Genomic DNA, 18,746 nt, shown 5'->3' with positions numbered 1-18,746 from the left:
ATCCAGGGTGGGCAAGGAGTGGGGAAGAGTCCATTCTTCTGCGGCAGATTGGGCAGCATGTTACGAGAGCCTAGTGGAAGGCAAGTATACTGGGAGCTGGGCCATTGCCTTTCTGTTCCCCACTTAGGCTCACAGAGCGCAGCCCTGCAGCCAGCAAAGGCCGCTGGGGCTCGTTAAGAATCAACCTGCAGCAAAGGCTAATTGGACGACACCCTGCTGCCATGGTACAAGGTTCCCCCAAGGGCAGAAGGGTGCGGGGGTGGAAGGAGATGAGAGGCAGACCAGGAAGAGAAGTTGGAGGGCTGAGGTTCAGAAGAGAGGAAAGGCTCAGCCAGGTACAGGGGGAAGGAGCTAGAGCAAAGTGGTGGGAGAAGCAGTCCAACAAAAAGCCTTCTGTGTTTGGGCCAGGGGAAAAGCCCCACCAGCTGCCTCTTATCCCTGGTTGGAGCCCAGAGTGGATAGACCTGGGCTCCTCCATCCCCTCCCCTGGAGAGCTGCCTGAGCGGAAGGAGAGGAGCACCTGAATCTTCTGAGGGGGGCTTGCTCCCTCTCTTGGGACTTGCCCGTGATGAGAATGGCTTGGCAAGCGGAGACCTTTGCCTCTGGAAAGACCCAAGGCAGTGGAATGGCCACCGGGAGTCTCTGACACAGGCACTAAAATCTGCCAACAAGTGCAGAACCCCAAGGGGGCTGACCAGGGACCTGTCATACTTCCTAATATAAAATATGGGGCTCACCTACCTTAAATACATAATGGATATTTCTTCGCTCGGAGCATTTCAGGGCAATAAAAGCAATGGTGTCCTGCAAGGTTTTCTGCAGCACGCATGGCCCAAAACTGGCCTCCTCGGGGATGTCTTGAGTGGTATGGACAGTTGCAAACACATCTGGGAAGTGATGATGCAGGAGCTTGTTGTCACTCGTCCAGAGGAGTTTAGGCAAAGACGTCAACTCCATCCTCCACCTGCAAGAAAACAAGGAATCCCTTACCAAGGGAACAGAAAACTGAAGGGGGAAAGAGCGGTGTTCCCTGTAAGCTCAGCACTTGGGCGGCCACCCAGGAGAGAATCAGGTGTCACCCAGCTGACTAGCACAGCACCCACAGCCAGCAGCATGTGGTGCTATGGGCGGTGCACGTCTGCACATGCCTTGGTGCACATAACAAAATTTATTCCACACATGGATGGAAAAAAATTAGTGGGAACCCTGGTGAGGAGGGGGAACAAATGTGATCATGATTTATACCGCAAAGGCTGTAAGGAGCTGGAACCAAATTGTAACCAGGTGGGATGGTTATAGCTAGCTAGACAAAGCTACTGGGGACTGTCACTTCGGCATTGGTGGAATTTGCCAGGCACACTGGAGCGTGTGACTTTATTGATGTCCAGCCGAGGAAGAGACAAGCAATTCCATACTAAAGCAGCAATCTTAATTTGGTGAATAAATCAGTCAGTCTTTTCCAGGACGTTCAGTCAGCTGCTCCCAGGGCCTGGAGCTCCCACAATACCGTCTGTTTGTACCCAGGATCATTAAGCCTTGGGCACAGTAGGGAAAATCTCCAGCTGCTGAAAAGAAAGACACGTTAGTTCAGCCTGGTCTCAGTCCTATTACAGGATCGCAGGCCGCTGGACTTTCTCAGGACACAGTCAGCCCCCAAAATGGAGATGCTGGAATCATTCCAAATGATTCCGGCTTTGCTTTGCTTCATCAACTGCAGATTTCCCCCACTGGGTGTCTCATCTTTTATGTCCTGTTGTATTTTGTCGGGGGGTGAGCCCCAGTGTCCTGGCCAAATTCCAGCTGGGGGCATTACCTCCCACTCCCTACTCTGTCCCTGCTGTTTGAATGAGGCTCAGAGTTCTCTTTATTTCCTGGCCTGCTTTTTTGAGCCTTTATACTGTGTGCTTTTAAGTGCCTACCACGCTGCACCCCTGAGATGGCTGCATTTCAATTCACATTAGATCAGCTAGCAAAAAGAAGGAGTCAGGATCCTGCTTGGTTAGGATGAAACACACGGTGTAAATTAGAGGTAGAGAAGCAGCGGTGCGTTTTGGTTTGGCAGAACCTCCTCAGTCAGCTCTGCGGAACCAAAAGCAGGATGATTTGGATCCAGACTGCATTCAGTCTAAATGCCCAGAATCCACAGGGGTTGGAGAAAAGGGTTCTTGTGATCAATGCTCCTGGTAAGCTGAGCATTTAAACAGCGGGCCAGGAGAGATTCAAATGCCACCCAGCTGACTAGCAGAACACCCATGATGGCCACAGCCTGTGTTTCTACAGGTGGTGCACATCTGCACATACCTTGGCGCACACAACAAAATTCATTCTGCACATGGATGGAAAAAATTAGAGGGAACACTGCTTGTGGTCCACTTGTGGCCATTCTGAAGGCCTGGGCAGAGTGTGACTTTCCTGCCTACATCCCGACGTGGTGACCTCTGACATTGTTAACAATATGTCCGGGGCAGTACATTCTTGTGCTGCATCTGGCTTGCAGGTATTTGACTAGCCGGCGATACCCCTGAATGAGTCTGGACTCAGCACCTGGGGGGCCCAAGTCTGGGAATGCCAAGCGTGGTTAGACCGCAGGATGGGGCCCTTTGCGGTTGCTGGGTTCTGTGCGTTATTTGCAGAGACATGGCTCCATCAAGCTGCCAATGCAGGCAGTGCAAGGATTGCCACTTCTCCAGTGGGAGCGGGATCCAGTGCATAAAGCAGAGAGGTCAAAAGAGGAACGGTAACGAGGGCTGGAGAGTTCTTGGCCTCAGAAATACCGAGCTGCAAGGCGTGAAAACTCCAGCCTAACTCTCCTGCACCCTGTGCCAATGGCGTTCTTTTGTTACTCCATGACGTACGGCTTCAGCGAATGGGACGGGAGGTGCTCAGGGCGCCGGAACAGAGCCCCGACCTAATTCCGGTGCCGCCGGCAGTTAGTTAAATCAGAGCAATGATTTCCACAGACACAAGATCGGCATCCCCATCCTTCACAGAGTCATATACGGGTTGAACGCCCCGTGCTGGGAGTCGTCAGTCTTTGCAGGATTGGGCTCTACGCAGGCAAGATGCCAAGGCAGATGACAGCAGGTCAGGGGCAAGATGGGACCAGAACCCAGATCTCAACCCTAAGCGCCAATCCACACTGGCCCATGCGGCCTCTGGCTGCATCTTGTACCCCCTGGTTTGGGGAGAAACTAGGCCGGACTTTGAGCTGATCAGTTTCACTTCTGGGTTTTCAAGTCCTGTCCTATCCGGGCTGTTGCTGGGTTTGTGTGATGGCCTTTTTGGGATCTGATCTAGATACAGAGTTTCTTCAATCGCTGGTTTCATTGAACCCTGTGGGAGGAGGTGGTTACTGAAGGAAAACAACCTGTTCACATTCGTTTGTATGGAGCACTTCAAAGGAAAACACCAGAGAGCAAACACAGCCACCTAAGATGCTGAAATAAAAATCTGCAGGAATAAATGATGGGCCCTGGCCCATATCCTTTGTCTGGGGGCTTATTCCCTTATCAAAGCAGGTAAATGCTACAAGCTGGGAATAGATATCAGAGGGGTAGCCCTGTCAGTCTGCATCCGCAAAAGCAATGAGAAGTCCCGTGGCACCTTATAGACTAAAACAACAAGAGGTCCTGTGGCACCTTATAGACTAACAGAGATTTTGGAGCATGAGCTTTTGCGGGCAATCTGACGAAGTGGGTCTTTGCCCACCAAAGCTTATGCTCCAAAATCTCTGTTAGTCTATAAGGTGCCACAGGACTTCCTGGTTTTGAAGATACTAACTCGGCCACCTCTCTGATACTTACAGACTTACAGATTTATTGGTGCACAAGCTTTTGTGGGCAAAGACCTGTGCTGTCAGATGCATCTGACAAAGTAGGTCTTTGCCCATGAAAGCTTATGCATCAATACATCTGTTCGTCCATAAGATGGGAGTGGCATTATCTCCCTGGTATTAGTTCTGTCTCCCTCGCTAAGTTCTTGTATCAAAGCAGCCTGGCCTGGTACGGTGTTGCGGCTGTGGCATCGCAGATATCAAAGTAACCCCCCTTGTGAGGAGTAAGGTGAACCAGGCAGGCCAGCTCCCTGGTAAGGCATATCACAGGCTGACTGGCTCTCTAAGGCAAGAAACTTCAGCATGGCCCTGGGCTTAGCAGCCAACCTGCCTCAAACACACCTGATGGTTATAGGGTACCTGGATGTATAAAAGGGCAGGACCAGACTGTGCATGCTGAGCAGCCGGGGTTGCAGAGAGGGCAGGACAAGCCACAGGTGGTGGGAGCGCTAAGACAGGGCCTTACACAGGCAGGCAGGAGGGCCCATAGGGTGTCGGTTTGGTTCCTGTGTGGGAAGCCCTGGGAGACCCGGCGGGATGGAGCAGCGAGGGAAGCCCCTGCTAAGACAAGAAGCAGCAGACACAGAGCTCTGCAGCAGCAGGTCCGACTTAGGTGGAAAAGGCCCTGAGGTAGGGTTAATAAAAGCACCACTGTGGAGCCAGGGGCCAGAGTTAATAGTTGGATATGTAACTTGGATTTTCTGCTGCAGCTTCTGTTACCCTGGAAGGGAACTGAGCTTTGTGGGGCTTAGCTGGAGGGCTGGGCCACTGAAGACCTGTGAGACATAGGTGGCCAGGTCAGCAGGAGGCACCAGAGATGAGGACCCCTTCCAGCTGATGCTAGAGGTGCTATGGATGATGAGTGCATTGTTCTGCAAAGAAGAACTAGTGACTCCACCTATATTTGAACTTTAACTTGCTTTACTTACACACACGTAGAATCCTGGGGCTGGAAGGGACCGTAGGAGGTCAGCGAGTCCAGCCCCCTGCTTCAGGCAGGATCAACCCCATCTAAATCATCCCAGTCAGGACCTTGTCAAGCCAGGACGTAAACACCTCCAGGGATGGAGAATCCACCACCTCTCTAGGCAACGCATCCCAGGGCTACACCACCCTCCTGGTGAAGGAGTTTTTCCTAATATACAATCTACACCACTCCGTCTGTAACTTCAGACCATTGCTCCTTGTTCTGCCATCTGAAACCACTGAGAACAGCCTCTCTCCATCCCCTTTAGAGCTCCCCTTCAGGAAGCTGAAGGCTGCTATTAAATCACCCCTCAGTCTTCTCTTCTGTAAACTAAATAAGCCCAAATCCCTTAGCCTATCCTCATAGGGCATGTGCCCTTAATCACTTTTGTTGCCCTCTGATGAACCTGCTCCAGCACATCCACATCCTTTTTATACTGGGGGGCCCAAAACTGGAGTCAATATTCCAGATGCAGCCTCACCAGTACCGAAGAGGGGAACAACAACCTCTCTAGACCTGCTGGAAATGCTTCTCCTAATGCACTCTAATACACCATTGGCCTTCTTGACTACAAGGGCACACTGTTTACTGATATCCACCATAACCTCTAGGTCCCTTTCTGCTGTACTGCTGCTTAGCCAGTCAGTCCCCAGCCTGTGAGAGTGCTTGGGATTCTTCCATCCCAAGTGCAGGACTCTACACTTCTCCTTGTTGAACTGCATCAGATTTCTTTTGGCCCAGTACTCCAGTCCTTGAACAGAGGTGGTCGCAAACTGCACCCAGACAATCCCCTCTTCTGGAGATCTCAGCACAACCAGAGCTCAGTTGCCAGGAAGCTTCTTTGTCCTGGCAACTACCTCCAAATATGGAGACTAAAGCAAAGCGCAAACTCTCTGGAACATCCCTGGAACTCATCTCTTGGGACTATATTCTGCATTGCTAAACCAACAATTGCAAGCCTGTCTGTCAGACACTGAAAACTTGCTCATGTGCTAAGAAAGGGAGTATGTGAGGCTACAGGCAACAGCGCCATCTGGCGACAAGTGACATAATACATGTTCTGGAGATTTGCTCTGGCGCACTCTGCAGAGGCACGAGATGGGTATGTGAAGGCTCAAGACCTCAGTGGTACGCAGCCGCCTCTTTGATCCCCAGCAGCAGCCTATGGACACCCCCGAAGGGGACCTTTCCAAGCTGCAGAGGGAAAGCAGGGATAGTACCACTGCCAGCCCTACCCTGTGTGCATGTGCAGGTGATGGGATGCAACTTCTGCTACAGGCTCAGCCCAGCTCTTGCTTTCCAACCGATCCCAACCATGGAGAGTCTCCAGAGATATTCAGGACAGTGCAAGAACTACAACACAGAGAACACAATCCCTATTTCTGTGCCCACGCTCCCATCACCTCTGGCCAGGGGGGGAAGGGAAGATATGGCTCCTTATGGAAGAGACTGCACTGTCTCTCTCACACGCATACACACCCACCTACCTACCTACAGTGTGATGCTCTCTTGTAACAAACCTGGTACCAGGGTTCCCTCTAATTTTTCCACCCATCTGCAGAATACATTTTGTTATGTGCGCCAAGGCATGTGCGGATGTGCACCACCATAGAAACACACTGCCAGGGAGCAGAGATAGATCGGGAATCTCAGCTAGTGCCGGATCCTGATCGGCCCATTCTCACCCCATCCCCTGCCTGACCTCTCTCTCACTGCCTTCCTTTGCTTCTTGCCCAGTGACTGAAAATGATCAGTGGCAGGCAAAGTTCCCAGATCCTCCAGGGCTAGGTGCCAAGGCCTGGGGGTGACAGCTCAGCCAGTGTGCACCAAAGCTGGGGAGGTGACAAAGGGGACGCGTGCTAGCTGTACGTGGGCAAGGAGAGGCTTGTTGTGGCAAGTCTCATGGTGCCCGGGGCTGCAGAAAGCCTCTGGAATATGAGGACTAATTTTGAGAATGCACCACTTAGCTTTTTGCCTGGGCAAAATTTATTGGAATTCATTTACGCATTTGACGCCTTTAACCTTGTCCTGAACGAGACCTCAGCTGGCTTGTGCATTACAAGGGCAATTTCCCCCCCTTTGATATTTGCAGGATTGGACACATCCTCCTTAAATTACTTCATTACCTGGTCCTATTACTGACAGGTAACTTCTCCCCACCCCACCCCGCCACCTTTAAAAACCCTGGTTTGTCTTTTTCCTCTTCATTTTCACCCACAAAAGGTCACATCTCTAAGGTGCCACAGGGCTGCTTGTTATTTGCAAAGCTACAGACTCACTTGGCTGCCATCAGAGGGCAACTTTCTAGCTTGTGCACACTACTGGTTTTTATTCTGCCCTCATCACTGATGTATCTGAGGCCAGCACCCAGAAGCGTGGGTGGATCTATGAACCTGGGGGAGATAGGTGTCCCTCCACCACGCTCATCTGAAGGGCATGATCCTCCAGGTGGCCTCTGAGCATTACCTCTGAGGAAACTCTTATTCTGAAAACACGGGCACTGAGTGAGTTTAGGTGCCTACAAGGTTCAACTAGAGTTTTGAGCATTGCACTGGTGCCAAAATTGGGACTTGGGTGCTTTCCTACCATTGTGGATCTAGGCTGGACCTCCCACCAGGCAGGCACAAGGTAACATAACTATCATCTGTCCTGTGCAGTTTGTTCTCTCTCATCCTTTCCCCCAGAGGGGAACTGCATGTGCAGTGGAGTGACATTGTGGTAGGGCTCTGGTTCTGGGGGGAGAAGGGTGTGTTAAACATGCAGGATGCTCTGGATTCATGGTACAGGAGGTGGTTGGAAGAGGTACACCTGACGTCTGTTGCAGAACATGGGCGCGGGGCTAGGATGGCCCTTCCTTTCTTGGGGAGTCCATTCCACCACCTGGGACCCACCTCCGAGAAGGTTCTGTCTGCTGCCTGGATGAGCAAGTATCTGTTTACGGTAGAAAGTTCCACTGGGCCTGAAGAGCATTATTGACCACGAGCTTACGCCGGGGCTGTCGGCTCATTAGAGATCTAGTGTGCCCAGAAGATAAGGAATGAGACCTTGAACTTAACTTGATATTGACAGACAGTTTTCTGCCTGACCTTTTGAACTACCTCCCCTTAGCCGTGTCTACACGTGCATGCTACTTCGAAGTAGCGGCACTAACTTCGAAATAGCGCCCGTCACGGCTACACGTGTCGGGCGCTATTTCGAAGTTAACATCGACGTTAGGCGGCGAGACGTCGAAGCCGCTAACCCCATGAGGGGATCGGAATAGCACCCTACTTTGACGTTCAACGTCGAAGTAGGGACCGTGTAGTCGTTGCGCATCCCGCAACATCGAAATTGTGGGGTCCGCCATGGCGGCCATCAGCTGAGGGGTTGAGAGACGCTCGCTCTCCAGCCCCTGCGGGGCTCTATGGTCATCGTGTGCAGCAGCCCTTAGCCCAGGGCTTCTGGCTGCTGCTGCGGCAGCTGGGGATTCATGCTGCAGGCACAGGGTCTGCAACCAGTTGTCGGCTCTGTGGATCTTGTGTTGTTTAGTGCAACTGTGTCTGGGAGGGGCCCTTTAAGGGAGCGGCTTGCTGTTGAGTCCGCCCTGTGACCCTGTCTGCAGCTGTGCCTGGCACCCTTATTTTGATGTGTGCTACTTTGGCGTGTAGACGTTCCCTCGCTGCGCCTATTTTGATGTGGTGCTGCGCAACGTCGAAGTTGAACATCGACATTGCCAGCCCTGGAGGACGTGTAGACGTTATTCATCAAAATAGTCTATTCTGATGTCGCTACATCGAAATAAGCTACTTCGAAGTAGGCTTCACGTGTAGACGTAGCCCTTGAGTGATAAAGGTAAAGCGGCCTCCGCCATGCGATTAGGGCTGAGAGGCATAGTGATGAGTGAGACAGAGACCAACATACCAGGCATCTTGGGCAGAAGGTGGGTCTGGGTTTTTCCACTTGGAGAACTGCAGTGAACAGAAGGCACCGTTGCACATCAGTTCAAAACAGGCACTTTTCTAAACCCCTTTTTTTCCTTCAAAAAAAAAAGTGCGGCTGTTGCTGAAATTTTTTGCGGGGGTGGAATTTTTCATAAATGAAAAAAACTGAAGCAGCTGGTACCGTTTGTCACGCACAGCAAGCCAGGCTGAGCTTTGCGGTAACTCTTCCAATCAACACATCCGTGTTGTTTTGGGGAATACACAAACAATTAATACAGCCCCCCAAATAGGGAACTGGGGGGGGCATTTCAAATGCCCCAGAACAAAATCAACTTCAAAATGATTCCTAAACTTCGGTTTCCATAACTGGAGCAGCTCTACCTGGGAGGTGGAGGGTTAGGGTAGGAGACCCGGAGGACAGAAAAACTCCATCCTGGTTGAACAAAACTAATTAAGTCTCTGGAGTCCCTTCTGCTTCGATGAACCCAGATGGAGTCAAATCACACAACTCAAAGGTATGACAGAAGAACTGTCCTTGGCATATGTGGACTGCCCAGGGCCGAGTCGGCCCGTCACTTGTTGTTCTCACACTGCTTCTCAGAAGTCCAAGAAGTTAACACCAGCTCAAGAGCCGGCATAGGCAAGGTGAAAACTGACAGCTGGCCCAGAGGAAGCTGCTCGATTCTCTGGAGGGGTTTTCAGCAGGTATGTAACACAGAAAAGCTGCCACTGGAGAGATGCAATGTAACGTGACAGCTTAACAGTGCACCTTATTCAGCACGCACACTAGAAAGGTAGGAGCCAAGCGGTAAGAGGGTAGAACAAAGTTGGTTGTTAGGGAGGGGCGAAAATATGGAGCTGGACTATAAATGCCTTTAAATCTAACCTCCTACCAAAATTCAACGTCCTGGGTCTGAACCTGCCTCTAGGGGGTTGATTTGAGTTTGGTGCCAAAGCCCAAAGTGACACTTGGATGTTGGAAATTTGGCAAGCTCAAGCTAGCAGAAATCTCTTAGACCAGCCCATGAGCTTGCCATGATCTTACTTTATCTTATGATCACAAGCCTAAACCCTGGAAATGATTCATTCACCTTCCCAAATTCTGAATCCCAGCCTAAGCCTCATCTGGGTCCCGATCCAAACCCACTGTTCCTGGCAATAGAATCAGCACTACCTAAGGAAAGTGCTGATCATTATTACTGGAGCACTGTTTCACAGAGCCATAACTAGTGAAGGAGAAGCTGTCTTAGGACACCTAACTTCTGCTGGAAACCCAAACAGGTGTATTGTTCAGACAGTACTGGAGAGAGGAGGGCGGGTCACCTAACTCTTTTTCCCATGGCTTTGTCTAATCTAGTCTGAGATGATTCGAGCAATAGCACCACCATCACTTCCTTTACCTGGTAGCACACTGAAACATAGAGAAGATTAGAGTTGGAGGAAACCTCTCCAAAAACCATCATCCAGCATAGTCCGTCAAGCTCTCCCAAGGAACCCACAAGGAAAATACACAAGAGGAAGACCAAAGCAGGACCAACCCCAACTAAACCATCCCAGTCAGGGCTTGGTCGAGCTTGGAATGATTTAATTGGGCTTGGTCCTGCTTGTCTTCCTTTCCATCCTCTCCTTTTGCCCACTGTGAGCCATTTATTCATAGATATCCCTTGTTAGCCTGTCCTGAACTAGCCTTCTCTGTCTGGCACTTGTCAAACACTTGCTGATGAGTATCCGCGTCTGCCTTAGTCTTTGCTCAAGAAAAACACACCTCCTTCTCACTTGTTTCTCCAGCCCTTAAATCAGGTTATTTGACCTTCTGTGATGTCACTCTGGTACGGCGGTACCTACATCTGTGCACCATTAGGTCTCTCTGTCCCTATAGTGCTGTCTAGGAATCACACACACACACACACACACACACACACACACACACACCGCCAAATCCCATGGCATGGCCCTTTAACCTCCTGGGAGGGTTCAGTGTAGACAAAGATGGAAGGAACAGGAGTTACCGGTGGCAAGGAAGCGGAGCCTTGAAGAGCACTGAGCTGGGAGAAGCAGGTGGGTATATCTGTTGCCTTCTGCCTCAGAGCACCAAAGACACCTGAAGGACAGGTCTGCCTGCTGAGCTAACGGGAAAGGGACCAGATGTGGAAGAAGGCGGCTAAAGCCCTGGAGCTGGCCTGGTTATTATAGGGACTTCTATAGGAAGGAGAGAGGCAGCTGGAAGCACAGATCTGCCCACGGGGGAGAGCTGGGCCTCCTGAGAAGGGGTGAGGAGCTCTTGTGTGGCCCCAGAGAGGAGCAGTGGGTGAAGCTCTGCAGGAAAGTTAATAGTCCATCTCCCACAAAGGGGACAGATGTTCTGAACTCCCCTGGGCTGGCTGCCTGGCCAAAAGGGAGCTAAGGACAATGGGCCACAAAGGGGGTGTGTCTCACTGTGCCCCCCCCTCCCACTTGGTGCTCCACACCAGGTCAACCCGCCTGCCCATGAGTTCTATGAAGGCCCTGGTGCTGCCCTGCCTTGGGCGGTGGGGGGAGGAGAAAACCCTGCAAAGCCCCACGTCTTGATTAGCCCTGTGGTCCACAGAGGCAGCAACCCTAAATCCTGTTGCTCTCCTGCTTCGCCTGCCGCAAACATGAATCACAGTCTGTCCAGCAACCCTGACCCAGCCCCTCCAAGCCTCAGGCAATTAGGCTGGTAGAACCTTGCTGCATGCTTCTGGCCACCTTGGCAAGGACGTGTCACCATGGGGAATGCCCTCACCTCCTGACGAGACAGTCCCGGTGCAACAGTGACTCTCTCCCTTTGCATAAATGACTCCCACCTCCCTGGACTCCCTTTCACAAGCTGGGTCATAATGAATATGGATAAAGTATTAGTAAGACTTGGATTATCTATTAAATGTTGGGTACGCTCCATGCTCTGTCACGGTTGAAGGCTCCTCATATGGATGAGCGTAGGGGCTCATTGCTTTATGGACTCCAGATCCCCCAGCGGGCATCTACTCCACCTGCCTGCTGTCCCTGTGGGATAGATTTTGCACCTTGACTTCGGACATCAGCTGACAGATCTGTCAAGAAACCGGTATCTGTAGGCAGCAGCGTTCCCTGCAAGCTGAGCACGTAGGCGGCTGCCCAGGAGAGGTTTGGGTTCTGCCCAGATGATTAACAGAGCCCCCACAGCCACCCTCAGCTGGAAGCAGGTGTTTCTATGGGTGCTGCACACCTGCACATTCTTCGGTGCATATAACAAAATTTGTTCCACACATGGTTGGAAAAAAGAAAAATTGAAGGGACACTGGTGGGCAAGCAGCTGCTGATGGAGTGTGCACCTGGGGACATCCCCGCGGGACCCAGGTGGCTGCTTGCTCACAGCCCCAGGAGCTCTTGCGTGTTTCTGTGGCCCAGCTCTGATCCCCTCATTCACAAGACATGGAGCCCTACTGAAATCCATGGGGCTATCACGAGGAAAGTGAAAAGCTTACTCCTCCGTGAGTAAGCGTGGGAGAGGCCAGCACCTACAGCCAAGCCCTGGCTGCATTACTCAGTGGAGCTGCCTTTTACTCAGCTGTGCCGTCTCAGTCTGCTATGAACCCGAGGTTCCCTGAAAGTCCCAGGTGTCATTGCTCCAAGCCATTTGGGGTGATCCAGTACCGTCATGGCTGATGTGGATAAAACTACACCTGGCACTCACAGAGCTGGTACTTTACACCTGCTGTTTATAAGGGGATGTCACCATGGGAAACCCGGGAGCAGGTGCACACAGCTGACACGCCTTGGCTGAGGTTGCTCCTCTAGTCAGGGTGGCAGAGTTGGGGACACAGCCCAGGTCTAGGCCCCTGACTGTGTTGCCCTGTAACTAAGCAATAAACTGCCCTCATCACCCCAGACCAGAGCTGTCTCCCATCAGCGCTTTGGACATTAATAATACAGCACATTGACGTGGCGCTTGGGATCACAGATTCTCCCAGAAGGCTTTGCAGACGAGAACGGATGTGCAAATGACATGCAGGGGCTGTTCCCTCTACCCTCAGGGGGTGAAACCAGAACAGCACTGAATGGCCGAGTCTGTGGAAAATTTTCCAAGGGAACAATTATCTCAAATTGCTGATTCAAAATGTTCCTCAGGAACGTGTTGATTCCATTGATTTTCAATGGGAACCAGGGGACCAGGCAACCTGCCTTCTTTCCTACCAGTTCCCACTGCAGGCTGTGGGGAACACAGCCCACCTGGCCATCTGCTTGCCTCCTTGGGCAACCTGCTGGCTCCTCCGCAGTCCACCTGCTGCTAGGGCTTTCTGAGCTCCCTGAACGGCTTTGCCAGGCACTCAGTCTACTAGGCTTCGGTTTTGCTTGATATTTTTTCTAGCACTGGGCTCAGCTGGAGGAGAGATGATTTCACATGAAGCCCAACAGCTATGGTCCATGGTAACAGCCCAATCACAGAACCATTTGAAAGTTATAATGTGGGCCTGGCTTAGCTCCGTACCCAGACAGATCAGCCCCTCTCCCAAGGCAGAACACTAGAACGTAAGAACGGCCACACCAGGTCAGACTACAGGTCCTCCTAGCCCAGAGTCCTGTCTTCAGACAGTAGCCAATGCCAGGTGTCCCAGAGGGAGTGATCCTCAAGAGATCCCTTTCCTGTAGTCCATTTCCAGCCTCTGACAAATAGAGGCTAGGACCCCATCCCCACCCATCCTGGCTAACAGCCATTGATGGACCCAACCTCCATGAATGTATCTAGTTCTTTTCTGAACCCTGTTAAAGTCCTGGTCTTCACAAGCCACTCTGGCACGATCTACCATTCGCTGCATGAGGAAAAACTTCTTTTTGTTAGTTTTAAACCGGCTACCTCTCACTTACATTTGGTGACCCCTTGCTCTGACATTATGGGAACAAGTAAATAACTTTTCCTTATTCACTATTTCCACACCAGCCACGATTTTATAGACCTCTGTCATACCACCATCATCTCCTCTTCTTCTAAGATGAAAAGTCCCTGTCTTCTTAACTACTGTAGATATTCCACCCACCTGTCTCAGTCTCTCTTCTAACCATCTCCATTCCCCACTTGTTGCATTTCAGGTGCTCCCCGTCCTTATGAGAACGTCTCGGGGTGGCCTGGGAACTTTTCTGGGTTTTTCCTGAGAGATGAGAGCAAACAGTTTTTTCAGAGAAGGGGGGAAACCCCTGGTTTTCTGGTGTTTGACCTTAAGATGTCGCTATTGGCTCTTGGAAACAGCCTGGCTTGCTGCCTTTCACTGAAGGGCTTTGTGAGATTACAAGCTAGAGGCAATGCTGATAAGGGCTCTCCCCTCATCCTGCCTTCCCAGGACTTGTCACCATGAAAAAAAAACAATCAAGGAAATGCAGAAAATAGGCACGGCGGGTGACTAACCGCAGGCAGAGCTGGTAATGCCAACCATTAAGATTGTTCAGTGCTTTGCCTTTTTAAAGCCCTGTTTTAGGATGCTTATAACTGTCCCAAACTATGAGTGTTTGGGATGCTGTCTCCCTCAGGCTGAATTGTTTTTGATAACTTCAGCCAATACGGCTCAGCTGTTGCCAAAAAATGAGAGGAAGGAAAAGCAGGTCGTTTCACCCAGGCAATAAACTCCTGGTGACCTTTCCTTTGAAAAGCTCCAGCCTCCCTGTCCCTTGGCACCTGACACTTGGCAGAAGGTGGCATTGGTTGCCAGGGACGGGCCTTTTGCTGCGGCTGTGAGATCTGGCTAGGTCAGGAGGGCCGCTGAGGTTGGCTGAAGAGCCTCAGCGAAGACGGGGGGAGTGGGAGCAGCACTCAGGGAGCAGCAGAGGCGGGACCAGAACAAACAGGAGCTGAAGAGCGAGAGGCAGGAGTCAAACTGTGGGGGGACAGGCTGAAAGACGTGGGGCCACTAGAGCGCCCTCCCCTCCAGGGCTCGGAATGGAGCCCGAGAGTTCCATGTCTCACCCTTGGGCGACCCATGCCTACAGGAGAGGAAAGGTAGGGCAGAGTGAGGGCACCCAGCTTCAGCAGCTAAAATCTTGGGGGTGGCACATATCCCATCTAGGGGCGCATGTAACCCCACATGTCCTGCCTCCACATGTCACCTATGGGACTCTCACTGGTGCTGTGCTGCCAGCACATACCTGTGAAGCTCCCTGGTAGAGTGTCCCATCTTCAACTAGTGGTGGTCCACATCAAGGAGGACAACCTACTACTGCTGTCAGTTACTTTGTTAGCTGATGTGGCAGAGGTCTGTGTGGCGGAATTAAAGCTCTGATGAGGCAAATGGGTGTTAATATGATGCCACATGCTCTCTTTTAAGTTTGCTTTTTTTAAAATCCTAGGAGATCCCTCTCCCATACACACCCAAGTCGATCTCAAAAGAACAGAACAAAAAAAGCAGTCAACTAGCACTTCGAAGATAAACAAAATAATTTATTAGGTGATGAGCTTTCGTGGGACAGACCCACTTCTTCAGATCATAGGTAAGGTTATGATCTGAAGAAGTGGGTCTGTCCCACGAAAGTTCTTCACCTAATAAATTATTTTGTTCGCCTTTAAAGTGCTACTTGACTACTTTTTTGTTTGATAGAATACCAACTAACACGGCTATCTCTCCATCTCAAAAGAGCAGTGTTCAAGGCTGAATAGTCAAACACTGAAAAGTTACCAAATGCCAAAATTTAGCTTGTGTATGCAGCCCCTGCAGCATATGCAATATGGGACAGTTTTTAATTACATGATTACACATGAATTTTTCCACATTTAGGTTGCTTGGAAAGGGCCAGAATGAATCTTACCTATTGTTTGAGTTCTTGGCTGTGTCACCTTGATAACGTTTTTTAAGCTTAGGGTTTGAGTGCATCTTGTGTGCAGGCTCTGCTCCACAGAAATGAATGTAATTGTCTCTTCATCGTGTTTGGGAGCGGGGAGGTATTAAACTCATCTTTAAAATAGGATGGAGCATGTTTGTGTTTGAGTTCATTCACAACTGTGAAAATCTGCCTGTGATTTTGTTTTATTAGAGCGTGTTAAGAGTTGGTTACCCCATTTCTCGCCACTAATAAAACACCCAGGCTATGCCTACCCTACAAGCATCTGTCGACAGTCAAAACTCGACAGAATCTCTGTCGATAGATCACATCTACACACAACTTGCTCTGCTGACAGAGAACTACCAGACCGCACTGCCCTCTGCAAAGAAAGCTGCCTGGCAACCAGAAGTCCTCTCTGTCTACAGAGGTGTCTACCCTGCACCTCTGTCTACAGTACTCTGTCGAGGCAAATGCAGAAGTCTGTTGAGACTCTGTCAACAGAATGCTTTGAAGGTGTAGTGGCTCTCAGTTATGTCAACAGAAGGCCCCTTCTCTCGACAAAACTCTCTAGTGTAGACACAGGCCCAGAGTAAAACAACGGTGAATAGAACGGCATTTGGAAAGCTGACTATGAGGGGGTGAAAGAAGGCAGGCCTGGCACCCCAGTGGTTAAAAAAAGGCCCTGGGCTCAGCTAGCCCTGCCCCACTTTACCTGAAACCAATGCCAGGCCTGGAGGGAGGAGAAAAGGTGGCAGCCTGGCTCCGTTTGGGGTTGATTAGCAGGAGCTGGGTTCAGGAGTCCCAGAACAAGACCCACAGCCTGTCAGCTCAGCAGCCACAGCAGCAACTAAGTCATCACCCTTCTCCTCTGGGAAAAGGTGGAACCTACTAAGAGACCCAAAGCATGAAGGAATCTGGACTCTTGGGACCATGCCCCAAATTTATTGACTGGTTGGTTCAGAGTTCCTGGGCCAGGAGCACAGGAAGCCAGCACTGCCCTGTTTCTGCCCACCTACTCGACGATTCAGCCACTAGGCTACCCAGCCACCAGCGACCCAGCAGGAAAAGATAAACTGATTGATGTAACTGGTTACTTTGCCACTAAATCACCCAAGCACTTAAGCATGGGCTTAATTTTAAGCCCACGAGTAGCTGAAGTGAAGTTCAAACACAGCTGATCATTGTGTTTAAGGTTGCGTACGGGCTTTGCTGAAATACGGCCTAGTTAAGCTGTTACATGAAGCATCCACTGTTAGGGTCCTGATGAGCAGGGGCTGTATTAAAGAATTTTTTTATAAATCCTTAGAAAAGGTCAGAAAATGTCAATTTTTTTTGAAATTTCAGCTCAAAAGGAGCTAAGTTTTCCCAAAATGCTTTCTCCCCCACTCCCTCCACGCAGTGGTACAGAAATGTCATTGAAACTGGAGGAACAAAGAATCGTCTCTCTTCTTCCTCCTCTCCACCCCCCCACCCGCTTTATATCCGAGTCTAGGAAATACCCCTGTGACCCATGATTCCCAATTAAAGTTGGTTGAATTCAGCCACAGTTATTTAAATTATACTTGAGGCTGAAACTTGCCAGTTTGCTCTGTTGCTGGCCGTAGCCACATCAATTTACATTCATAAACAAGTGAGCAAACTCTTGTTTGCAAGAGGGTACAGGGAAAACAAAACCACTCTGGATAAAGTATTGCTTGTATATCTACACCTGTATCGTCCGTAGCCGTGTTGAAAACTTGATTACTCACCCTAATTATCAAATTATTCTAACTGCAGATAATTTGTGAACAAAATGTGACTTCCATTTCTCACATATTGCTGAAAGTGTTTGAAATACTGCAGGGAAATATTTACATGCAAACAACTATTTCTTAAAAATTGGTCGAAAAGTGGAATTTCTGTCCTGCTGGAAATTCTGGTACCTGTTTTCCTCCTGAATTGGGACAAAAATTTGAAATATCCAACTTTCATGGAATGAAAAGGTCTCATACATCTCCTTGGAAATGGCTAAAGTTATGAATATGTTTAATCAAATGAAATGCTCTGACATTTCAAAGTAAAATACTTAATTTCAAAATGTCAATTAGAAAATAAAATGCCTTTGCCCTGTTGTAGCTATGTAAGCCCCAGGATATTGTCCAAGGGCGGCAGAGGTGTTAACTCTACACTTCAAATATCTCATGCAACATGTGTTAACTCCTGTCTACGCTAGGAATTAAGTTCGAAGCTAGGCACTACATCTAAGTAGCCAGCAGAGAGTCTACACACATTTTCCCTTACTTCGACGTTAACTTGAAAGTAGGGAGCCCAAATTCGAAGGCCTTACTCCGTTCCCAGGAATGGAGTAGTGCCCTACTTCGAAGTTTAGCTTCGAAGTAGAGTGTGTGTAGATGCTCTACTTTGAAGTTGCCTACTTTCAAGTTGTACTTTGAAGTAAGCACCTTCAAAGTTAATTTTATAGTGTAGACACAGCCCTGTGGGGCTGGTTTCATTGCAATGTAGACTTCCAGTCTTAGTGTGCATCCTGAGCTCTGGGAACTTTGCAGGGTCCTACCGCCCAAGTTCCCACCCAAGCCTGAAAGTCTATTCTACAGACAAACAGCCTGGCAGTCTCAACTCCATGAGCCTAAGTCAGCTGACATGGTCAGCCACAGGAGTCTAATTGCAATGTAGAGCTACTCTCTAAGTACCTTTCCCACACCTGAAGATTTGCTCTGTGTGGCTTGGAAACTTCTCTCTCACCAAGAGAAGTTGGTCCAACCAAAGATATCACCTGCCCGGCCTTGTCTTTCATTTTGAATTGTCATTTTGATGTAAAAGCATGCCATGTCAATATCAGTCTGAAAAAACATATTTTTTCATCTGGATTTTCCAGGTGGAAATATTAAAAATTCATCAGTGCCCATTTTCCTGTAGAAAATTTCAATTTCATCACATTTTCCAACAGTTACTAACAATTACTGGGAAGAGGGTGGAACCATGGAATTATATTTACATGATATTTTTATAAAAACTTCCAACAAATCCTTACATTTGTGTCTCAACTAATTGACACTCAACTATACTTGCCATGCAGTTTGCAGTAGCATCAAAGTAAATCAGACTATATTGTGCCATCAGTTCTTGAGCATAACTTCCCATTGATACCAACTGAAAGTTTCTGCTTCAAAACCATTGACAGCCTATGGCCCAAAGTATGTACAATCTCACTGACTCACTG

At 49.6% G+C, this 18,746-nt stretch overlaps 1 protein-coding gene across 2 annotated transcripts in view; it reads right to left on the bottom strand.

Annotated features, from left to right (window-relative positions):
* ZNF488 (zinc finger protein 488) overlaps positions 1–18,746 on the bottom strand; it is a 42,040-nt gene that overhangs the window by 8,315 nt on the left and 14,979 nt on the right. For both annotated transcript variants that reach the window (XM_074999897.1, XM_074999898.1), the window contains one exon: positions 742–964. In XM_074999897.1, the coding sequence (XP_074855998.1) occupies positions 742–964 (223 nt within the window). The remainder of the gene's footprint in view (positions 1–741; positions 965–18,746) is intronic.

The sequence above is a fragment of the Carettochelys insculpta genome, chromosome 7, assembly GCF_033958435.1.
Source record: "Carettochelys insculpta isolate YL-2023 chromosome 7, ASM3395843v1, whole genome shotgun sequence".
NCBI classification, from domain to species: Eukaryota; Metazoa; Chordata; order Testudines; family Carettochelyidae; genus Carettochelys; species Carettochelys insculpta.
The sequence above is the reverse complement of the archived record's forward strand: the minus strand, read 5'-3'. Positions and strand labels throughout refer to the sequence as shown.